The following is a 25654-nucleotide window of genomic DNA, read 5'->3' as shown; positions in this document are numbered from 1 at the left end:
TGAGCTTCCCTCACTGTTGTAGTGTGAGTGGGAGGGGCCTATTTTTGCGCTTTTACTACGCATCAGAAATTCAGTCACAGTCTGTCTTTTTCTCCCTGCATGATCCAGGACGTCTCCACAGAGTTCAGGGGTCTTCAAAACTAGTTTTGAGGGAGGTAATCACTCACAGCAGACCTGTGAGACTGTGCTCGACTGTGATAAAAACGCTTATATTGTCAATTGTTATACGTTTTTTTCTGATATTAAGGGTTAATCATCCATTGCTAATGTGTGCAATCCTTTGCTAAAATTGGTTTATATAACTAATCCGGTTCATTTTTATTCAACTGTTTCAGTTTTTTGTGTGCTTCTTAAAGGCACAGTAACGATTTTACATATTGCTTGTAAATTTAGTTGAAAAGTATTTCCAAGCTTGCTAGTCTAATTGCTAGTTTGTTTAAACATGTCTGACACAGAGGAAACTCTTTGTGCAATATGTTCAAAAGCCAAGGTGGAGCCCAATAGAAATTTATGTACTAATTGCATTGATGCTACTTTAAATAAAAGTCAATCTGTACATGTTAAGCAACATTCACCAGACAACGAGGGGGAAGTTATGCCGACTAACTTGCCTCACGTGTCAGTACCTGCATCTCCCGCTCAGGAGGTGCGTGATATTGTAACGCCAAGTACATCAGGGCGGCCATTACAAATCACTTTACAAGACATGGCTAATGTTATGACTGAAGTTTTGTCTAAATTGCCAGAACTTAGAGGTAAACGAGATCACTCTGGGATGAGAACAGAGTATACTGATAATGCTAGGGCCATGTCTGATACTGCGTCACAATATGCAGAGCATGAGGACGGAGAGCTTCATTCTGCGGGTGACTGATCTGATCCAAATAAATTGGATTCAGACATTTCAAATTTTAAGTTTAAGCTGGAAAACCTCCGTGTATTGCTAGGGGAGGTGTTAGCGGCTCTGAATGATTGTAACACAGTTGCAATCCCAGAGAAAATGTGTAGGTTGGATAAATATTTTGCGGTACCGACGAGTACTGACGTTTTTCCTATACCTAAGAGACTTACTGAAATTATTACTAAGGAGTGGGACAGACCCGGTGTGCCTTTCTCACCCCCTCCTATATTCAGAAAAATGTTTCCAATAGACGCCACCACACGGGACTTATGGCAAACGGTCCCTAAGGTGGAGGGAGCAGTTTCTACTTTAGCTAAGCGTACCACTATCCCGGTGGAGGATAGCTGTGCCTTTTCAGATCCAATGGATAAAAAGTTAGAGGGTTACCTTAAGAAAATGTTTGTTCAACAAGGTTTTATATTGCAACCCCTTGCATGCATTGCGCCTGTCACGGCTGCGGCAGCATTTTGGTTTGAGTCTCTGGAAGAGACCCTTGACTCAGCGACATTAGATGAGATTTCACTTAAGCTTAAAACCCTTAAGCTAGCTAATTCATTTATTTCTGATGCCGTAGTACATTTAACTAAACTTACGGCTAAGAATTCCGGATTCGCCATTCAGGGACGCAGAGCGCTGTGGCTAAAATCCTGGTCAGCTGATGTAACTTCTAAATCGAAACTACTTAACATACCTTTCAAGGGGCAGACTTTATTCGGGCCCGGTTTGAAAGAGATTATCGCTGATAGTACGGGAGGTAAAGGCCATGCCCTGCCTCAAGACAGAGCCAAACCCAGGGCTAGACAGTCTAATTTTCGTGCCTTTCGTAATTTCAAGGCAGGAGCAGCTTCAACTTCCTCTGCTCCAAAACAGGAAGGAGCTGTTGCTCGCTACAGACAAGGCTGGAAACCTAACCAGGCCTGGAACAAGGGCAAGCAGGCCAGAAAGCCTGCTGCTGCCCCTAAGACAGCATGAAGTGAGGGCCCCCGATCCGGTAACGGATCTAGTGGGGGGCAGACTCTCTCTCTTCGCCCAGGCTTGGGCAAGAGATGTCCAGGATCCCTGGGCGTTGGAGATCATATCTCATGGATATCTTCTGGACTTCAAAGCTTCTCCTCCACAAGGGAGATTTCATCTGTCATGGTTGTCAACAAACCAGATAAAGAGGCGTTTCTACGCTGTGTACAAGACCTTTTACTAATGGGAGTGATCCATCCAGTTCCGCGGTCGGAACACGGACAAGGGTTTTACTCAAATCTGTTTGTGGTTCCCAAAAAAGAGGGAACCTTCAGACCAATATTGGATTTAAAGATCCTAAACAAATTCCTAAGAGTTCCATCATTCAAGATGGAAACTATTCGGACAATCTTACCCATGATCCAAAGAGGTCAGTACATGACCACAGTGGATTTAAAGGATGCTTACCTTCACATACCGATTCACAGAGAACATTACCGGTATCTAAGGTTTGCCTTCCTATACAAGCATTACCAGTTTGTAGCTCTTCCCTTCGGGTTGGCTACGGCTCCAAGAATCTTTACAAAGGTTCTGGGCTCTCTTCTGGCGGTACTAAGACCGCGAGGTATTTCGGTAGCTCCGTACCTAGACGACATTCTGATACAAGCGTCAAGCTTTCAAACTGCCAAGTCTCATACAGAGTTAGTACTGGCATTTCTAAGATCACATGGGTGGAAAGTAAACGAGGAGAAGAGTTCTCTCTTACCACTCACAAGAGTTCCCTTCTTGGGGACTCTTATAGATTCTGTAGAAATGAAAATTTACCTGACAGGTTAACAAAGCTTCTAAATGCTTGCCGTGCCCTTCATTCCATTCAACACCCGTCAGTGGCTCAATGCATGGAGATAATCGGCTTAATGGTAGCGGCAATGGACATAGTTCCTTTTGCACGCCTGCACCTCAGACCGCTGCAATTGTGCATGCTAAGTCAGTGGAATGGGGATTACTCAGATTTGTCCCCTACGCTGAATCTGGATCAGGAGACCAGAGATTCTCTTCTATGGTGGCTTTCTCGGCCACATCTGTCCAGGGGGATGCCCTTCAGCAGGCCAGACTGGACAATTGTAACTACAGACGCCAGCCTTCTAGGTTGGGGCGCTGTCTGGAATTCCCTGAAGGCTCAGGGTTCATGGACTCAAGAGGAGAGTCTCCTTCCAATAAACATTCTGGAATTGAGAGCAGTTCTCAATGCCCTTCTGGCTTGGCCTCAGTTAGCAACTCTGAGGTTTATCAGGTTTCAGTCGGACAACATCACGACTGTGGCTTACATCAACCATCAGGGAGGGACAAGAAGTTCCTTAGCGATGATGGAAGTATCAAAGATAATTCGCTGGGCAGAGTCTCACTCTTGCCACCTGTCAGCGATCCACATCCCAGGAGTGGACAACTGGGAGGCGGATTTCCTAAGTCGCCAGACTTTTCATCCGGGGGAGTGGGAACTTCATCCGGAGGTCTTTGCCCAAATACTTCGTCGTTGGGGCAAACCAGATATGGATCTCATGGCGTCTCGCCGGAACGCCAAGCTTCCTCGTTACGGGTCCAGGTCCAGGGACCCGGGAGCGGTCCTGATAGATGCCTTGACAGCACCTTGGACCTTCAGGATGGCTTATGTGTTTCCACCCTTCCCGATGCTTCCTCGTTTGATTGCCAGGATCAAACAGGAGAAAGCATCAGTGATTCTAATAGCGCCTGCGTGGCCACGCAGGACCTGGTATGCAGATCTAGTGGACATGTCATCCTGTCCACCTTGGTCTCTGCCTCTGAGACAGGACCTTCTAATTCAGGGTCCTTTCAAACATCAAAATCTAACTTCTCTGAAGCTGACTGCATGGAAATTGAACGCTTAATTTTATAAAAGCGTGGATTTTCGGAGCCAGTAATTGATACCTTAATAAAGGCTAGGAAACCTGTTACCAGGAAAATTTACCATAAAATATGGCGTAAATACTTACACTGGTGCGAATCCAAGGGTTACTCATGGAGTAAGGTTAGGATTCCTAGGATATTGTCTTTTCTACAAGAAGGTTTAGAAAAGGGTTTATCTGCTAGTTCGTTAAAGGGACAGATCTCAGCTCTGTCCATCCTTTTACACAAGCGTCTGTCAGAAGTTCCAGACGTTCAGGCTTTTTGTCAGGCTTTGGCCAGGATTAAGCCTGTGTTAAAATCTGTTGCTCCGCCGTGGAGCTTAAACTTAGTTCTTAACGTTTTACAGGGTGTTCCGTTTGAACCCCTTCACTCCATTGATATCAAGCTGTTATCTTGGAAAGTTCTGTTTTTAATGGCTATTTCCTCGGCTCGTAGAGTCTCTGAATTATCAGCCTTACATTGTGATTCTCCGTATCTGATTTTTCATTCAGATAAGGTAGTTCTGCGTACTAAACCTGGGTTCTTACCTAAGGTAGTCACTAACAAGAATATCAATCAAGAGATTGTTGTTCCATCATTGTGTCCTAACCCTTCTTCAAAGAAGGAACGACTTCTGCACAATCTAGATGTAGTCCGTGCCCTGAAATTTTATTTACAGGCAACTAAAGATTTTCGACAAACTTCTTCCCTGTTTGTCGTTTATTCTGGACAGAGGAGAGGTCAAAAAGCATCTGCTACCTCTCTATCCTTTTGGCTTCGTAGCATAATACGCTTAGCCTATGAGACTGCTGGACAGCAACCTCCTGAAAGGATTACAGCTCATTCTACTAGAGCTGTGGCTTCCACTTGGGCCTTTAAGAACGAGGCCTCTGTTGAACAGATTTGCAAGGCTGCAACTTGGTCTTCTCTTCATACTTTTTACAAATTTGACACTTTTGCTTCTTCGGAGGCTGTTTTTGGGAGAAAGGTTCTTCAGGCAGTGGTTCCTTCCGTATAGAGATCCTGCCTGTCCCTCCCGTCATCCGTGTACTTAGCTTTGGTATTGGTATCCCATAAGTAATGATGACCCGTGGACTGACTACACTTAACAGGAGAAAACATAATTTATGCTTACCTGATAAATTCCTTTCTCCTGTAGTGTAGTCAGTCCACGGCCCGCCCTGTTTTTTAAGGCAGGTCTAAATTTTTAAATTATACTCCAGTCACCACTGCACCCTATAGTTTCTCCTTTCTCGTTTGGTTCTCGGTCGAATGACTGGGTGTGACGTAGAGGGGAGGAGCTATATAGCAGCTCTGCTTGGGTGATCCTCTTGCACTTCCTGTTGGGGAGGAGTTAATATCCCATAAGTAATGATGACCCGTGGACTGACTACACTACAGGAGAAAGGAATTTATCAGGTAAGCATAAATTATGTTTTTATGCACTACTGTTACTGTCCCTTTTGTATGGCCATCAAACAAAACAAGCAGACTTAAAGTAGACAAAGAGTTAAAAGATTCTGCAAGCGAGATCTATTATTCCTCTAGTATGTTGTATAGATTATTCACCAATTGTTGTTGTGCTACCCCACTCTTTAGTGGAACTACTATAAAGAAGATGAAGAAATTCTACTCATAGGAAGATTCTTAAAAGGACACGTCACTTCAGAACATGAAGTAAAAAAATTAGCTTTTCGTAATTAAATTTACTTCATTCTTGTGGTATTCTTAGTTGAAGAGCATATCTAGGTAATCTCAGGAGTGTGTATTTGTCTTAAACACTGTGTGGCAGCCGTGTTTTCAATGTTGCAATCACTGCTGCCATATAGTACTCAAGACTTGTGCATACTCCCGAGCTTAAATAGAAGAATGAAGTAGATTTGATAGGAAAAGTAAATGGGGGAAAAATCTCTTAAATCGCATGCTCCTATATAAATCAAGAATGTTTATTTTGCCTTGTATGTCTCTAATCCGGAAAGGGCAGTGTTTGCAATAATAGCAATTTTAAGTGATGTGAGCTATTACCTGAACAATGCCAAAGCTCCAGTGTGTGTTTTCATTTATTTATATATATGTTTCTGTAGCTCTCACATCCAGAGCAGTTTGTCATTTAGAGTATTTAACATATAAGATTTTTTTTTTCTGTGTATATATAGAATTACAATTTAAATATTTGTCTTTGCAGTTCAGACAAGAATACCTGGATACTCTTTACAGATATGCCAAATTTCAGTATGAATGTGGTAACTACTCCGGAGCAGCTGAGTACTTATACTTTTTCAGAGTGTTGGTAAGAATATTTTGTATTCCTACACATAATCATAGCCATGCCCTTTTGTGATGTGGTGCTTAAAACCATCTCGTGTAGCTCCTATAGAAACTTTAGTGGTGTTTTTGGTTTTTCCTTTTTTTTTTTTTTCTTCATAAAACTTTTAAGTGGAAAAATACTTCACGTTCTTTCCTGTGATGATAAACAAGACAAAATAAATGAAAATATATTTTAGAATTGCCATTCCAGATATTTTTAACTGTCCTAAACTGGACAATTCAATTATATATTTTGTCTGACAGTGGATGTGAGTGGATCAATATTTTATATTCATTCATTCTAATCTTCTAATAATGCTGTTTTAAAATTGATGGCCAGTTCATTCATATAATACACCAAGATCTAGAAAATGGGCTATGGTTCCTTTCTTATATCTATGGCCCCATCATGACACAAAAACACACCATGCAGCATTATGTGTTTCTTTATTATGTTTTGCTTGTATGCAACCTATTGCAGTCTGTTTTGAATTTTCTTTAAAGGAACAGTACAGTGTAAAATTGTTTTCTCCAACATTGGTGTGTCCGGTCCACGGCGTCATCCATTACTTGTGGGAAATGTTCTCCCCCACAGGGAAAGGCAAGGAGAGCACACAGCAAGAGCTGTCCATATAGCTCCCCCTCTGGCTCCGCCCCCCAGTCATTCTCCTTGCCGCTCTGAACAAGTAGCATCTACCACGGTGATGGCGAGGAGTTTGTGGTGTTAGTTGTAGTTTTTTATTCTTCTAGCAAGAGTTTGTTATTTTAAAATAGTGCTGGCTTGTACTATTTACTCTATAACAGAAAAGTGATGAAGATTTCTGTTTAAGAGGGCTATGATTTTAGCACAAGTAACTAAAATCCATTACTGTTACCACGCAGGACTGTTGAAACAAGAGAACTTCAGTTGGGGGTAACAGTTTGCAGACTCATCTGCTTCAGGTATGACTAGTCTCCTTCTAACAACACAGGCTAATGCTAGATGACAGTCATTTTTCCCCTCAGGGGAAACGGTAAGCCAATTTTCTTTCACCTCAGCAAAAAAGATAACAGGCTTCCCCTTTTTGTTTTTTATGCTGGTAGACACTGTTAGGGGCTAAATCGATTGGTTTTTATTACAATATTATACCATTTGAAATATTTTATAAGCTCACGTACACTTGGGAACGTTTTTTATTGATCTGGCTTGTTTTAGACACCTAAATCTAGTCAGGAAGGCCCCTTCACTCTAGTGTGCTGAGGGAGGAAGCCTCATTTTGGCACTTCAGCTGTGCAGTTTAATTTCAAAGCAGTGCATGCAGATTCATGTGAGGGTCCTGTGGTTCAGAAAGTGACTCCAAAAGGCTTTTTTCTGTGAATTGTGACCCCTAAGGAAGGTAAAAAGCTGCAGCAAGGCTGTAGCTGGGATTGTGGTGTGTAAAAACGGTTAAATCCAACAATTAGCTCCAGTTTGCTTGTTTTAAGAGCTAGAGTCTCAATATTTGCTGTGCAATACTTTCTAAGCATTAAGACACTGGGGTCCAAATTTCAGAAAAATCGGATATTGCCTTCATAGTTTTTTGAACATTCAGAAATAAATGTGTCATTTTATTATTTAAAGAGACAGTAACGTTTTTGTTTAAAATCGTTTTCATTGCATTGTTTGCCTGCCTAAATCTGTTTAACATGTCTGTTCCATCAGATAACCTATGTTCTGTGTGTATAGAGACAAATGTGGTTCCCCCTTCGAGTGTTTGTGATAATTGCGCCATAGCGTCCAAACAAAATCAGGACAGCTTTGTTATTTTTCATAATGTTGCCCAAGATGATTTATCTAATGAAGGTAGTGGGGATAGCTCTACATCCTCTCCTTCTGTGTCTACACCAGCTTTGCCCGCGCAGGCGACACCTAGCGCGCCAGTGCTTATTTCTATGCAACAATTATCAGCAGTAGTGGATAATTCTATAGCAAATCTTTTATCCAAACTGCCAGTTTTTCAGAGAAAGCGTGATTGTTCAGTTTTAAATACAGATAAAAAGGATGAACAATCAGACGCTGACGATGCCTTATCTGTTTTACCCTCACATCAATCGGAATTGGCTGTGAGGGAAGGGCTGTCTGAGGGTGAAATTTCAGACTCGGGAAAAATTTCTCAACAGGCAGAACCTGATCTAGTGGCATTTAAGTTTTTAAGCTAGAACATCTCCGCGCTTTGCTTAAGGAGGTATTAACTACTCTGGATGACTGTGATTCCATGGTAGTACCAGAGAAGTTGTGCAAATTGGACAAATTTTTAGAGGTCCCAGTGCACGACGACGCTTTTCCAATACCTAAGAGGGTAGCGAACATAGTGGAAAAGGAGTGGGAGAAGCCAGGTGTACCCTTTGCCCCACCTCCTATATTTAAGAAAATGTTTCCCATAGTAGATCCTAGAAGGGACGCATGGCAAACGGTCCCGAAGGTTGAGGGAGCTGTTTCAACACTAGCGAAGCGCACAACTATTCCTATAGAGGACAGCTGCGCTTTCAAAGATCCTATGGATAAAAAATTGGAAGGATTGTTAAAAAGATTTTTGTTCAGCAAGGGTTCATCCTTCAACCAGCTACGTGTGTTATTACTGTCACTTCAGCGGCGTCCTTTTGGTTCGAAGAACTAGACAGGTCGCTCCAGAAAGAGACTTCCTATGAAGAAGTCATGGACAGAATTCACGCATTAAAGTTAGCTAATTCCTTTATATTGGATGCCGCCTTTCAAATAACGAAATTGGCGGCGAAAATCTCAGGTTTTGCTATAGTAGCGCGGAGGGCGCTTTGGCTAAAATCCTGGTCGGCAGACGTGTCGTCCAAGACTAACTTACTGAATATTCCTTTCAAGGGTAAGACCCTTTTTGGGCTGGAATTGAAGGAAATTATTTCAGACATCACTGGGGGTAAGGGCCATGCCCTCCCACAGGATAGGCCTTTTAAGGCTAAGAACAAGTCTAATTTTCGTTCCTTTCGCAATTTCAGGAACAGACCGGCTAATAACTCCACTGCCGCTAGACAAGAAGGTAACGCGGCCCAGCCCAAACCCGCTTGGAAGCCCATGCAAGGCTGGAACAAGGGTAAACAAGCCAAGAAACCTGCTGCTGCTACCAAGACAGCATGAAGGGGTAGCCCCCGATCCGGGACCGGATCTGGTAGGGGGCAGACTATCTCTCTTCGCTCAGGCTTGGGCAAGAGATGTTCCGGATCCCTGGGCACTAGAGAGAGTTTCCAAGGGATACCTGTTAGAATTCAAGGGACTTCCTCCAAAGTGAAGGTTCCACCTGTCTCGCTTATCTTCAGACCAGATAAAGAAACAGGCATTCTTACATTGTGTAAGAGACCTATCAAAGATGGGAGTGATAAACCCAGTCCCCTCCGGGGAACAAGGTCTAGGGTTTTACTCAAACCTGTTTGTGGTTCCCAAAAAAGAGGGAACTTTCAGGCCAATTCTGGATTTAAAGATATTAAACAAGTTCCTCAGAGTTCCATCCTTCAAGATGGAAACCATTCGGATAATCTTACCAACAATCCAGCAGGGTCAATTTTTGACTACCGTGGATCTGAACGATGCGTATCTGCATATCCCAATCCACAAATCTCATCATCCGTTCCTGAGGTTTGCCTTTCTGGACAAACATTACCAGTTTGTGGCTCTTCCATTCGGTTTAGCCACCGCTCCCAGAATCTTCACAAAGGTGCTAAGGTCCCTTCTAGCGGTCCTAAGACCGAGGGGCATCGCTGTAGCACCTTATCTAGACGACACATTGTGTTGGCTTTTCTCAGATCTCACGGGTGGAAAGTGAAAAAAGTTCACTGTCACCGTCAACAAGGGTTCCTTTTCTGGGAACAATAATAGATTCTGTGGAAATGATCTTTCTCACAGACGTCAGAAAGACAAAGCTTCTAAAAGCTTGTCGAGTTCTTCACTCTGTTCCTCAACCCTCCATAGCTCAATGCATGGAAGTAATAGGACTAATGGTCGCAGCAATGGATGTGGTTCCTTTTGCTCAAATTCATCTAAGACCATTACAGCTGTGCATGCTCAATCAGTGGAATGGGGACTATACAGACTTGTCTCCCCAAATTCAAGTAGACCAGGTAACCAGGGACTCACTTCTCTGGTGGTTGACCCAGGATCACCTGTCTCAGGGAATGAGTTTCCGCAGACCGGAGTGGGTCATCGTCACGACAGACGCCAGCCTCTTGGGGTGGGGCGCGGTCTGGGACTCTCTGAAAGCTCAGGGCCTATGGTCGCGGGAAGAGTCGCTTCTCCCGATAAACATTTTGGAACTAAGAGCTATATTCAATGCGCTCCTGGCTTGGCCTCAGCTAGCGGAAGCCAGGTTCATAAGATTTCAGTCTGACAACATAACGACTGTTGCGTACATCAATCATCAGGGGGGAACAAAGAGTTCCCTAGCGATGAAGGAAGTAACCAAGATAATCCAATGGGCAGAGAATCACTCCTGCCATCTATCTGCTATTCACATCCCAGGAGTAGACAACTGGGAGGCGGACTATTTGAGTCGTCAGACTTTCCATCCGGGGGAGTGGGAACTCCATCCGGAGGTCTTTACTCAGTTAACCCAATTATGGGGCATTCCAGACATGGATCTAATGGCGTCCCGTCAGAACTTCAAGATTCCTTGCTACGGGTCCAGATCCAGGGATCCCAAGGCGACTCTAGTGGATGCATTAATGGCGCCTTGGTCGTTCAACCTAGCATATGTGTTTCCACCGTTTCCTCTCCTCCCCAGGCTCATAGCCAGGATCAAACAGGAGAAGGCCTCAGTGATTCTGATAGCTCCTGCGTGGCCACGCAGGACTTGGTATGCAGACCTGGTGAATATATCATCGGCTCCACCATGGAAGCTACCTTTGAGACAGGACCTTCTAGTACAAGGTCCATTCGAACATCCCAATCTAGTTTCTCTGCAGCTGACTGCTTGGAAATTGAACGCTTGATTTTATCCAAGCGTGGGTTTTCAAATTCTGTGATTGATACTCTGGTCCAAGCCAGAAAACCTGTGACTAGAAGGATTTACCATAAAATATGGAAAAAATATATCTGTTGGTGTGAATCCAAAGGATTCTCCTGGAGTAAGATTAAAATTCCAAAGATTCTCTCCATTCTCCAAGAAGGTTTGGATAAAGGATTGTCAGCTAGTTCTCCAAAAGGACAGATTTCTGCATTATCCGTCTTGTTGCACAAACGACTGGCAGCTTTGCCAGATGTACAAGCTTTTGTTCAGGCTTTGGTTAGAATCAAGCCTGTTTACAGACCCATGACTCCTCCTTGGAGTCTAAATTTAGTTCTTTCAGTTCTTCAAGGGGTTCCGTTTGAACCTTTACATTCCATAGATATTAAGTTACTATCTTGGAAAGTTCTGTTTTTGGTTGCTATTTCTTCTGCTAGAAGAGTTTCTGAATTATCTGCTTTGCAGTGTGATCCACCCTATCTGGTGTTCCATTCAGATAAGGTTGTTTTGCGTACTAAGCCTGGTTTTCTTCCAAAAGTTGTTCCCAACGAGAACATCAACCAGGAAATAGTTGTTCTTTCTTTGTGTCCGAATCCAGTTTCAAAGAAGGAACGTTTATTACACAATTTAGATGTTGTTCGTGCTTTAAAGTTCTATTTAGAAGCAACAAGAGATTTTAGACAAACCTCATCCTTGTTTGTCGTTTACTCTGGTAAGAGGAGAGGTCAAAAAGCTACTGCTACCTCTCTCTCTCTTTCTGGCTGAAAAGCATTATCCGCTTGGCTTATGAGACTGCCGGATGGCAGCCTCCTGACCGTATCACAGCTCACTCTACTAGGGCTGTGGCTTCCACATGGGCCTATAAGAACGAGGCTTCTGTTGACCAGATATGTAAGGCAGCGACTTGGTCTTCTCTGCACATTTTTGCCAAATTCTACAAATTTGATATTTTTGCTTCTTCGGAGGCTGTTTTTGGAAGAAAGGTTTTGCAAGCCGTGGTGCCTTCTTTTTAGGTAACCTGATTTGCTCCCTCCCTTCATCCGTGTCCTAAAGCTTTGGTATTGGTTCCCACAAGTAATGGATGACGCCGTGGACCGGACACACCAATGTTGGAGAAAACAGAATTTATGCTTACCTGATAAATTACTTTCTCCAACGGTGTGTCCGGTCCACGGTCCGCCCTGGTTTTTTTAATCAGGTTGAAAATTTTTTTTCTTTATACACTACAGTCACCACGGCACCCTATAGTTTCTCCTTTTTCTCCTAACCGTCGGTCGAATGACTGGGGGGTGGAGCCAGAGGGGGAGCTATATGGACATCTCTTGCTGTGTGCTCTCCTTGCCTTTCCCTGTGGGGGAGAACATTTCCCACAAGTAATGGATGACGCCGTGGACCGGACACACCGTTGGAGAAAGTAATTTATCAGGTAAGCATAAATTCTGTTTTTCCATTAATGTATTTTAAATGACTTGTTATACCAACTGCAGAGTATAAAATATTTGAGAAATTCAATTTTCATGCTTATTTGTGTATATGAAGTAGCTGATTTTGTGCTTTGAAACCACAGCCTATTACAATGGGTTAAACTTAAAGGTGATATCAGATATCATTATGTTCTAAGTTTGTGTAAATAGATTTGCTTCCTTATCTTGTATTTGGCTGGAACACCAAAGCTCAATGCATAGAGAGAATAATGGAAAATGATCATTTTATTACTTAACTATCCTGCATCCCACTGAGAGTGTAATCTCTTCTGCTGGCTGTGTATACTTTAGGCTATTCAATAGCCCATACTCCAGTATTAATTTGTTCAGTATAGGTGGCGATACCACGGGCTAAATCAGCTATTTCAAATGCTGAAATAGGAGTAAAGGAGCTACTTGTAACCAATTTAATACACTCTAGCAGGTTAAAAGGATCATTGGGAATAATTTAAAGGGGAGAATTTTTTTTGGATGAACTGTCCCTTTAAGTATTAACATTGTTTTTTTTTTGTTTTTTAAATAATGTAGTCTATGTAGATATACTTGTGAGTAAAGCTGCGAGTGTAAAAGCCTCAACAATGTGCTAAACAATTACTTTGTTTTACTTGCATTTCTACATCCAAACTTGCCTTTTTATGCACCATAACTTGGATTAATGAGTTTTAATTAAACAAAATAGCTCTCATTGTGGGATTTTTCTTTTGCTGTACTTTTCCATCCTTGCTACGCTTTCAATTGCACTGGGATTGGAGATTCAGCACCCTGGATAGCGCTTGCTTATTGGTGGCTACATTTAGCAAACATAACCCTGTTCTCAACCAAAAATGGGCCGACTCTTAAAGTGTAGGTCCATTTTGATGAATTAGTGCCCGGTTTTTAATATACCTATTAAAAACAAGGGCACTTTAATTCATCAAAATTGACATTACTCTGTTTTCTTCAAAAACGTAACTTTTAATACTGAATGCCACTCCAGCACTGCCTCCGCCCATCACAAGCCGTCTTTGTGGGTCCAAAATGACGAATCCAGCTTCCTCCAGTCACAGCGTTGCTTAAGACCAAGATTCCCACTGAGGGGAGCTGTGATTGGAGGGAGTCTGATTCGTCATTTCTGACGCCTGCATAGGCTTCCGACGGCCGGAGGAATTGCTGGAGCGGCATTCAAGATTAAAAGGTAAGTTTTTGAAGAAAACAGTGAAATGTCAATTTTGATGCATTAAAGTGCCCTTGTTTTTAATAGGTTTATTAAAAACCGGGCACTAATTCATCAAAATGGACCTACACTTTAAAAGGACACTGAACCCAAGTTTTTCTTTCGGGATTCAGATAGAGCATGCAATTTTAAGCAACTTTCTAATTAACTCCTATTGTCAAAATTTCTTCATTCTCTTGGTATGTTTATTTGAAAAGCAAGAATGGAAGTTTAGATGCAAGCCCATTTTTGTTAAGCAACCTGGGTTGTCCTTGCTGATTGGACAGCACCAATAAACAAGTGCTGTCCATGGTACTGAACCAAAGATTTGCTGGCTCCTTAGGTTAGATGCCTTCTTTTTCAAATAAATATAGCAAAAGAAGGAAGAAAAATTGATAATAGAAGTAAATTAGAAAGTTGCTTAAAATTGCATGCTCTATCTGAATCTTGTGAGAAAAAATTTGGGTTCAGTATCCGTTTAAGCTTTACATTTTTGCTTTTTAAATAAAGATAGCAAGAGTAAAAAGAAAAAATATTAGCAAATTTAAAAAGTTGCTTAAAATTGCATGCTCTATCTGAATCATTAAAAAAAAAAAAAAATGGATTTAGTGTCCCTTTAAACATTTTTGTTGAGAATAGTTACATATTTTGTATGCACCAGAACCATACTGTATATATATATATATATATACAGAAATTATTCAGTCTTTGTGGAAGGGGTGCAGAAGTTTGTGCGTAATATAGATAAAATATAATTTTACCCATAAACATACATGCTAAAGACTGAAATGTTCTGCTTTCTAGATTTTGAGAAAAAAAAATAAGTTGTAGTACATTTTACAAAACCTCTTAAACCTAGAAAATTTTATATAATTCTGCACATAGTGCAGAATTATATAACATTATCTTAGCCAAACTTTATGCAACGTAATATTGCCGGTGAAATTTGATTAAAAAAAGAGGGTTTTTCAGACCGCCGCACTTGCTCTACTTAGTGGGTCTGGTTTTCCCCCTGAGCACATCTGGGCTGCTGTCTAGTCGCAGTCCGGGCCGATCGCGCCATTACACTTAATGTAGCTTGCTCCTGCTCTGTCTGATAGCGGGAGCGAGCTACATTGAGTGTAATGTTACGAACTGTGAATAGACAGCTGACCAGATGCGCTCAGGGGGAAAACTAGACCCGCTCAGTCGAGCAAGAGTGGCGGTCTGAAAAACCTTTTTTCTCCAGCATTGGTGTGTCCGGTCCACGGCGTCATCCTTACTTGTGGGAATATCTCTTCCCCAACAGGAAATGGCAAAGAGTCCCAGCAAAAGCTGGCCATATAGTCCCTCCTAGGCTCCGCCCACACCAGTCATTCTCTTTGCCGTTGCACAGGCAACATCTCCACGGAGATGGTTAAGAGTATGTGGTGTTTAGTTGTAGTTTTTTATTCTACTATCAAGAGTTTATTTTAAAATAGTGCTGGTATGTACTATTTACTCTGAAACAGAAAAAGATGAAGAGTTCTGTTTGTGAGAGGAAGATGATTTTAGCAGCAGTAACTAAAATCGTTTGCTGTTTCCACATAGGACTGTTGAGATGAAGTAACTTCAGTTGGGGGAAACAGTTAGCAGACTTTTCTGCTTAAGGTATGACTAGCCATATTTCTAACAAGACTGTGTAATGCTGGAAGGCTGTCATTTCCCCTCATGGGGACCGGTAAGCCATTTTCTTAGTCTCAAACAGAATAAAGGGCTTAATATGGGCTATAAAACTGGTAGACACTTTTATGGGCAAAATCGATTGCTTTATTTGAGCATTTTATACATGTTTATGCTTGAAATTCACACTTATAAGCTTGGGGAACGTTTTTTAACGTCAGGCACTGAATTAGACACCTTTCCAGTCAGGAAGGGCCTTCCCAGTTGTAGGCTGAGCCTCATTTTCGCGCCATTACTGCGCAGTTACTTTTGAGAGCAAGACATGCAGATGCATGTGTGTGGATCTGAAAGTAGTTGGAAAGGTTCCTAGAAGGCTTCATTTGGTATCGTATTCCCCCCTGGGTTTGGTAAAGTCGCAGCAAAGGCTGTAGCTGGGACTGTAGAGGGGTTAAAACTGTAACCAGCTCCGGTTTCGTTATTTTAAGGGTTAAAGCTCTGAAATTTGGTGTGCAATACTTTTAATGCTTTAAGACACACTGGTGAAAATTTGGTAAATTTTGAACAATTCCTTCATACTTTTTCACATTCAGTAATAAAGTGTGCACTGTTTAAAATTTAAAGAGACAGTAACGTTTTTGTTTTAAAACGTTTTTTGTGCTTTGACAAGTTTAAGCCTGTTTAACATGTCTGTACCTTCAGATAAGCTATGTTCTATATGTATGAAAGTCAATGTGTCTCCCCCTTCAAAATTGTGTGATAATTGTGCCATAGCGTCCAAACAAAGTAAGGACAGTGCTGTCACAGATAGTAAAATTGCCCAAGATGTTTCATCAGATGAAGGGAGTAGACATAGTTCTACATCATCTCCTTCTGTGTCTACGCCAGTTTTGCCCACGCAGGAGGCCCCTAGTACTTCTAGCGCGCCAATGATTATTACTATGCAACAATTGACGGCAGTAATGGATAACTCCATAGCAAATATTTTATCCAAAATGCCTACATATCAGAGAGAGCGCGATTGCTCTGTTTTAAATACTGAAGAGCAGGAGGGCGCTGATAATTGCTCTGTCATACCCTCACACCAATCTGAAGGGGCCATGAGGGACGTTTTGTCAGATGGGGAAATTTCAGATTCAGGAAAAATTTCTCAACAAGCTGAACCTGATGTTGTGACATTTAAATTAGAGCATCTCCGAGCACTGCTTAAGGAGGTGTTATCTACGCTGGATGATTGTGACAACCTGGTCATTCCAGAAAAATTATGCAAGATGGACAAGTTCCTAGAGGTTCCGGTGCACCCCGACACTTTTCCTATACCCAAGCGGGTGGCGGACATAGTGAATAAGGAGTGGGAGAAGCCCGGCATACCTTTTGTCCCCCCTCCTATATTTAAGAAATTATTTCCTATGGTCGACCCCAGAAAGGACTTATGGCAGACAGTCCCTAAGGTTGAGGGGGCAGTTTCTACTCTAAACAAGCGCACTACTATTCCTATCGAGGATAATTGTGCTTTCAAAGATCCTATGGATAAAAAATTAGAGGGTTTGCTTAAAAAGATTTTTGTATAGCAAGGTTACCTCCTGCAACCCATTTCGTGCATTGTTCCTGTCACTACAGCAGCGTGGTTCTGGTTCGAGGAACTAGAAAAGTCGCTCAGTAGAGAGACTCCGTATGAGGAGGTTATGGACAGAGTTCACGCACTGAAGTTGGCTAATTCTTTTATTTTAGATGCCGCTTTGCAATTAGCTAGATTAGCGGCGAAAAATTCAGGGTTTGCAATTGTGGCGCGCAGAGCGCTTTGGCTAAAGTCTTGGTCAGCGGATGTATCTTCCAAGACAAAATTGCTTAATATCCCCTTCAAGGGTAAAACTCTCTTTGGGCCAGAATTGAAAGAGATTATCTCAGACATCACTGGGGGAAAGGGCCACGCCCTCCCACAAGATAGGCCTTTCAAAGCCAAGAATAAGTCTAATTTTCGTTCCTTTCGCAATTTCAGGAATGGACCGGCCTCTAATTCCGCATTCTCTAAACAAGAATGTTATGCTTCACAAACCAAACCAGCCTGGAAACCGATGCAAGGCTGGAACAAGGGTAAGCAGGCCAAGAAGCCTGCTGCTGCTAACAAAACAGCATGAAGGAGTAGCCCCCGATCCGGGACTGGATCTAGTAGGGGGCAGACTCTCTCTCTTTGCTCAGGCTTGGGCAAGAGATGTTCAGGATCCCTGGGCACTAGAAATAGTCTCTCAGGGTTATCTTCTGGAATTCAAGGAACTACCCCCAAGGGGAAGGTTCCACATGTCTCACTTATCCTCAAACCAAATAAAGAGACAGGCATTCTTACATTGTGTAGAAGACCTGTTAAAAATGGGAGTGATACACCCAGTTCCAACGGCGGAACAGGGAATGGGATTTTACTCAAATCTGTTTGTAGTTCCCAAAACATTCATCTAAGACCATTACAACTGTGCATGCTGAAACAGTGGAATGGGGACTATACAGACTTGTCTCCAGTGATTCAAGTAGATCAGAAGACCAGAGACTCACTCCGTTGGTAGCTAACCCTGGACCACCTGTCCCAGGGAATGAGCTTCCGCAGACCAGAGTGGGTCATCGTCACGACCGACGCCAGTCTAGCGGGCTGGGGCGCGGTCTGGGAATCCCTGAAAGCTCAGGGACTATGGTCTCGGGAAGAGTCTCTTCTCCCGATAAACATTCTGGAACTGAGAGCGATATTCAATGCTCTCAGGGCTTGGCCTCAACTAGCAAAGGCCAGATTTATAAGATTCCAATCAGACAACATGACGACTGTTGCTTATATCAATCATCAGGGGGGGAACAAGGAGTTCCCTGGCGATGAGAGAAGTGACCAAAATAATAGAATGGGCAGAGGATCACTCCTGCCACCTATCTGCGATCCACATCCCAGGATTGGAAAACTGGGAGGCGGATTATCTGAGTCGTCAGACATTCCATCCGGGGGAGTGGGAACTTCACCCGGAGATCTTTGCCCAATTAACTCAATTATGGGGCATTCCAGACATGGATCTGATTGCTTCTCGTCAGAACTTCAAGGTTCCTTGCTACGGGTCCAGATCCAGGGATCCCAAGGCGACTCTAGTGGATGCACTAGTAGCGCCTTGGACCTTCAACCTAGCTTATGTGTTTCCACCGTTTCCTCTCATTCCCAGGCTGGTAGCCAGGATCAAGCAGGAGAGGGCCTCAGTGATCTTGATAGCTCCTGCGTGGCCACGCAGGACTTGGTATGCAGACCTGGTGAATATGTCATCGGTTCCACCATGAAAGCTACCTTTTGAGACAGGACCTTCTTGTACAGGGTCCATTCGAACATCCAAATCTGGTCTCCCTCCAGCTGACGGCTTGGAAATTGAACGCTTGATTCTATCAAAGCGTGGGTTTTCAGATTCTGTGATAGATACTCTGGTTCAAGCCAGAAAACCGGTAACTAGAAAAATTTACCATAAAATATGGAAAAGATATATCTGCTGGTGTGAATCCAAGGGATTCCCATGGAATAAGATCAAAATTCCGAAAATCCTTTCCTTTCTACAAGAAGGTTTGGATAAAGGATTATCAGAGAGTTCTTTAAAGGGACAGATTTCTGCTTTATCTGTCTTACTACACAAACGACTGGCAGCTGTGCCAGATGTTCAAGCATTTGTTCAGGCTTTGGTTAGGATCAAGCCTGTTTACAGACCTTTGACTCCTCCCTGGAGTCTAAATCTAGTTCTTTCAGTTCTCCAAGGGGTTCCATTTGAACCTTTACATTCCATAGATATTAAGTTGTTATCTTGGAAAGTTTTGTTTTTGGTTGCTATTTCTTCTGCTAGAAGAGTTTGAGTTATCTGCTCTGCAGTGTACTCCGCCTTATCTGGTGTTCCATTCAGATAAGGTTGTTTTGCGTACTAAGCCTGGTTTTCTTCCAAAGGTTGTTTCCAACAAAAATATTAACCAGGAGATAGTTGTACCTTCTTTGTGTCCGAATCCAGTTTCAAAGAAGGAACGTTTGCTACACAATTTAGATGTAGTCCGTGCTCTAAAATTCTATTTAGAAGCTACAAAAGAGTTCAGACAAACATCTTCTCTTTTTGTCGTCTATTCTGGTAAAAGGAGAGGTCAAAAAGCGACTTCTACCTCTCTTTCCTTTTGGCTTAAAAGCATCATCCGATTGGCTTATGAGACTGTCGGACGACAGTCTCCTGAAAGAATCACAGCTCACTCTACTAGGGCTGTGGCTTCCACATGGGCCTTCAAGAACGTGGCTTCTGTTGATCAGATATGTAAGGCAGCGACTTGGTCTTCACTGCACACTTTTGCCAAATTTTACAAATTTGATACTTTTGCTTCTTCGGAGGTTATTTTTGGGAGACAGGTTTTGCAAGCTGTGGTGCCTTCCGTTTAGGTAACCTGATTTGCTCCCTCCCTTCATCCGTGTCCTAAAGCTTTGGTATTGGTTCCCACAAGTAAGGATGACGCCGTGGACCGGACACACCAATGTTGGAGAAAACAGAATTTATGCTTACCTGATAAATTACTTTCTCCAACGGTGTGTCCGGTCCACGGCCCGCCCTGGTTTTTTAATCAGGTTTGATTAATTATTTTCTCTAACTAGTGTCACCACGGCACCCTATAGTTTCTCCTGTTTTTCCTCCTGTCCGTGCTTACCTGATAAATTACTTTCTCCAACGGTGTGTCCGGTCCACGGCCCGCCCTGGTTTTTTAATCAGGTTTGATGAATTATTTTCTCTAACTACAGTCACCACGGCACCCTATAGTTTCTCCTGTTTTTCCTCCTGTCCGTCGGTCGAATGACTGGGAGGGACTATATGGCCATTTCCTGTTGGGGAAGAGATATTCCCACAAGTAAGGATGACGCCGTGGACCGGACACACCGTTGGAGAAAGTAATTTATCAGGTAAGCATAAATTCTGTTTTTTTTTTTTTTTTTTTTAATTTAAAAAAATCAAATTTCAGCGGCAATATTATGTTGCATAATGTTTGGCTAAGATAATGTTATATTATTCTGCACTATGTGCAGAATTTTATTTAACATTATTTTCAAGGTTTACTGACCCTTTAAGTTATTTATATTCTATTATTCATTTACAAATATATTGGTTAAACATTGGTTTATTTTTTATATGTCTGGTTTTCAGTTTTCCATTGCTAGTATACATTTTTAAGATCTTGCTTCCCATTGCGGTTTCTCTTCTATGTAACTATTCCATTCAATGTTGAAAACATCAGTGTTTTTTTTTTTTTATCTAAATCTTGCACAGAAAAAATTAAGTGGTGAAAACTAGCTTGGCAAATTGAAGGTAATCGGTAGTAATTCTGCACAGTGGCCTTCCTCATCTTATCTGAGACTTCAATCAGGCTGCTCTTGTATATTACCAAGGATTTAAGAGCCTTAAGAGTCCTTTACTTGGGAAATGTAAACAACTTAAATGAGGTTAATATAACTAGAGCCGTGGTTTCATTACAGCTTCTTGAAAAGAGCTGGTTATTCATATCATTTGTTAATGCTGGGAGTGAATTTTGAGAATGAAGATATAATGTCTTGTTCAAGGCTCTGCACAGTAAATTTATTGTTGCTGGCCAGTGAGTGGATGCCATTTCACTAGCAAATGGGAACTTAAGGTTACCCCTGGAAAATCCAGATATTGAAACTATTCTAGCATATCCATGACTGAAAGGGTAGTATGCAGAGCCAGCTGTAATGACATGGACCTGGGCCAAAATAGTTTACATAAACCTAGGCAGAAAAGGAAATTGCAGTACTTGTCAATGTGCAGGGGAAAAAAAAAATTGCCAAGTACTATGTTTAGTAACTTTTTAAAATTTTTTGTAACTGATAAAAGCTATGTATATGATGCGTTAAGGACTTTATCTAAATTTATTTTCGGTTTTCTTGATCTTTTAATCTTCTATGGTGCGATATGAAAATGTGATTATCAGTTGCTTAAAGGGACAGTCAACACCCGATGTAACTTAAGGCCATACCTTCGATCCGGAATAGAAGATGCAGCTACACCGCATCGATGTTGATGATCGCTAACGGTATTGGAGTAATCACCGAAAATACATAGCTTTATTCCTTGAAAATATGGCCGCCAAACTCCCCCCACTATTACGTATGAACCTTCTTTTTAATTGAATCCTCCAATTCAGTCGGTTTGAGAGCGTGCAGAAGATAATGCGCATTATCAAAACAGAACAGTCGCCCTTTAAAAAATGAACGAACATGTTAAGACATTAGAGGAGGGGGAGGAGTTTGGTGGCCATATCTTCATGGAATAAACCGATGTATTTTCGTTGATTACTCAAATACCTTTACAGCTCATCGACATGCGATGCAGTGTAGCTGCATCTTCTATTCCTGATCTAAGGTATGACTTTAAGTTACATTGGGTGTTGACTTTCCCTTTAAATGTTATATAACCCTGAGATACTTAAATTTAAATCCCTTTTTTTAAAAAGTGTAATTTTAGTGTATTCAAAACTTAACCACTGTATCCTACTAAGGGACACAATAGGCAAAACTGAAATGTGCAAAAACACATTTAAGTTTTGAATGTAAACATTTTTGCAGTGCTTTCATTACCAAAAATAAGTTATTTACAGTGTCAGTGGCATGCGAAGATATTCTGTGTATGCCGCACCCACGACATTTAGACACCAAAACGTCTGAGAACTTGCTTTGAGTCAGTGATTACTTAATTTGTGTAGTACAAGCCATTGCTGACTTTCTGTGCAGGTGCACAGAGCGCTTGCAGCATATATGCCTTTGAAATGGTAACTTTTCTTTTCTAAGAGATGGTGAGTCCACGGCATCATTAATTACTGTTGGGAATATCACTCCTGGGCAGCAGGAGGAGGCAAAGAGCATCACAGCCAAGCTGTTAAATATCACTTCCCCTCCCAAAAAACCCAGTCATTCTCTTTGCCTTGGTGCATGGAGGAGGTGAAGTTTTGGTGTCTGAAGAAAATTGGATTATTATCTGCAAGCACGTTTTAATTTCTTGGTAAAGATTGGGTTTAGCTGTGCTCCATGTTAGTCTCTTCAGTATGGCAGTGTTGGCTTTAAAGCAGTTAGGAACTTGTAAGGTGGGCCTTGCTGCCCTTTTCCTAACATTTTGCTACCCTAATATAAAAAGCTACCCTGTTCTTTCTTTTCAACGTGTCTGTTAGGAACTGCGTCCTCTCATACCTTGTGGACTGTTTACATGCTGGACAGCAGATTTGGCAGGTAAGTGCCTTTTCTTCCAGGTGGGGAGATTATGCACTAAAATGACTAGCCTGCGTTTTTTAATTGGGACTTGGTTAAATCCTGGCCCCGGGATTATATGTCATAGGGCAGGCACTTTAATGCATGTGTGAAACCTAGTTAACCCGGTTTGGTGATGTAAGGGTTAATGTGTACTTTGTGGGCTGAATTATCCGGAGACCATTTCTACTTTGACTGTGGAGTAGGGTAAAAATGTAAAAAATAATTGTATTTTTGAGGACTCTGCATATGACGGGTATTGGTTGGTCTGCAACGGTTATTAGCGTTGCTTAAGGAGACCTTGCAAAATTGTTTGGCGATGTGCTTTTTCTCACTGTATTTTCAGTGGGAGGCGCTTTGTCTCGGTCGGAACTTGTTTTCGCTTTCCTGTGGCGCAGTGAGTTTCGTTTCTACAGCCGCTGCATGGAATTAAAAAGTACTGCTGTGCATTTCCAGCAGAGTAGCCGTTTCATCTGATTTCTCCGACAGATCTGGGAGTAGGTAGGCGCCTCAGTCTAGACTGAGGTGTGGAATTGCCTGGGGGTTATTTTTGGAGCGTATTGTAGTTCGTAGCTCTTTCTAAATCCTTTATTTCTTTCATGTAATTAGCAAGAGTCCATGAGCTAGTGACGTATGGGATATACATTCCTACCAGGAGGGGCAAAGTTTCCCAAACCTCAAAATGCCTATAAATGCACCCCTCACCACACCCACAAATCAGTTTTTACAAACTTTGCCTCCCATGGAGGTGGTGAAGTAAGTTTGTGCTAGATTCTTCGTTGATATGCGCTTCGCAGCAGGCTGGAGCCCGGTTTTCCTCTCGGTGTGCAGTGAATGTCAGAGGGATGTGAAGAGAGTATTGCCTATTTGAATTCAATGATCTCCTTCTACGGGGTCTATTTCATAGGTTCTCTGTTATCGGTCGTAGAGATTCATCTCTTACATCCCTTTTCAGATCGACGATATACTCTTATATATACCATTACCTCTACTGATTCTCGTTTCAGTACTGGTTTGGCTTTCTACTACATGTAGATGAGTGTCCTGGGGTAAGTAAGTTTTATTTTTGTGACACTCTAAGCTATGGTTGGGCCCTTTTATATAAAGTTCTAAATATATGTGTTTAAACATTTATTTGCCTTGATTCAGGATGTTCAACATTCCTTATTTCAGACAGTCGGTTTCATTATTTGGGATAATGCATTTGAATAATCAATTTTTCTTACCTTAAAATTTGACTTTTTTCCCTGTGGGCTGTTAGGCTCGCGGGGGCTGAAAATGCTTCATTTTATTGCGTCATTCTTGGCGCGGACTTTTTTGGCGCAAACATTTTCTTTGTCATTTCCGGCGTCATACTTGTCGCCGGAAGTTGCGTCATTTTTTTGATGTTTTTACGCCACAGGTTTTGGTATGTGGATCTTGTCCGGATGGCTACTTGCCAACCGTGGACTCTTCCGTTAAGACCAGACCTTCTATCGCAAGGTCCTTGTTTCCATCAGGATCTCAAATCCTTAAATTTGAAGGAATGGAGATTGAACGCTTGATTCTCAGTCATAGAGGTTTCTCTGACTCCGTAATTAATACTATGTTACAGGCTCGTAAGTCTGTATCTAGGAAGATATATTATCGAGTCTGGAAGATCTACATTTCTTGGTGTTTTTCTCATCATTTTTCTTGGCATTCTTTTAGAATTCCTAGAATTTTACAGTTTCTTCAGGATGGTTTGGATAAAGGTTTGTCTGCAAGTTCCTTGAAAGGACAAATCTCTCCTCTTTCTGTTCTTTTTCACAGAAAGATTGCTAGTCTTCCTGATATTCATTGTTTTGTACAGGCTTTGGTTCGTATAAAACCTCTTATTAAGTCAATTTCTCCTCCTTGGAGTTTGAATTTGGTTCTGGGGGCTCTTCAAGCTCCTCCGTTTGAACCTATGCATTCGCTGGATATAAAATTACTTTCTTGGAAAGTTTTGTTTCTTTTGGCCATCTCTTCTGCTAGAAGAGTTTCTGAATTATCTGCTCTTTCTTGTGAGTCTCCTTTTCTGATTTATCATCAGGATAAGGCGATGTTGCGAACTTCTTTTAAATTTTTACCTAAGGTTGTGAATTCCAACAACATTAGTAGAGAAATTGTGGTTCCTTCATTGTGTCCTAATCCTATGAATTCTAAGGAAAGATCGTTGCATTCTTTGGATGTAGTTAGAGATTTGAAATATTATGTTGAAGCTACTAAAGATTTCCGAAAGACTTCTAGTCTATTTGTTATCTTTTCTGGTTCTAGGAAAGGTCAGAAGGCCTCTGCCATTTCTTTGGCATCTTGGTTAAAGTCTTTGATTCATCATGCTTATGTTGAGTCGGGTAAAACTCAGCCTCAAAGGATTACAGCTCATTCGACTAGGTCAGTTTCTACTTCCTGGGCATTTAAGAATGAAGCTTCGGTTGATCAGATTTGCAAAGCAGCCACTTGGTCTTCTTTGCATACTTTTACTAAATTCTACCATTTTGATGTGTTTTCTTCTTCTGAAGCAGTTTTTGGTAGAAAAGTACTTCAGGCAGCTGTTTCAGTTTGATTCTTCTGCTTATAATTTCAGTTTTTTTCATTATAAGATTTAAACTTTGTTTTGGGTGTGGATTATTTTTCAGCGGAATTGGCTGTCTTTATTTTATCCCTCCCTCTCTAGTGACTCTTGCGTGGAAGATCCACATCTTGGGTATTCATTATCCCATACGTCACTAGCTCATGGACTCTTGCTAATTACATGAAAGAAAACATAATTTATGTAAGAACTTACCTGATAAATTCATTTCTTTCATATTGGCAAGAGTCTATGAGGCCCGCCCTTTTTGTGGTGGTTATGATTTTTTTGTATAAAGCACAATTATTCCAATTCCTTATTTTTTATGCTTTCGCACTTTTTTCTTATCACCCCACTTCTTGGCTATTCGTTAAACTGATTTGTGGGTGTGGTGAGGGGTGTATTTATAGGCTTTTTGAGGTTTGGGA

The 25654-nt window shown here is 41.7% G+C and overlaps 1 protein-coding gene across 1 annotated transcript in view; it reads left to right on the top strand.

Moving 5' to 3' along the window:
- EIF3E (eukaryotic translation initiation factor 3 subunit E) overlaps positions 1-25654 on the top strand; it is a 166363-nt gene that overhangs the window by 28756 nt on the left and 111953 nt on the right. Inside the window, exon 5 of the mRNA XM_053715283.1 lies at positions 5946-6050. Within this exon, the coding sequence (XP_053571258.1) occupies positions 5946-6050 (105 nt within the window). The remainder of the gene's footprint in view (positions 1-5945; positions 6051-25654) is intronic.

The sequence above is a fragment of the Bombina bombina genome, chromosome 5 (genome assembly GCF_027579735.1).
Source record: "Bombina bombina isolate aBomBom1 chromosome 5, aBomBom1.pri, whole genome shotgun sequence".
NCBI lineage: Eukaryota > Metazoa > Chordata > Amphibia > Anura > Bombinatoridae > Bombina > Bombina bombina.
This window is presented reverse-complemented; position numbering and strand designations above follow the sequence as displayed.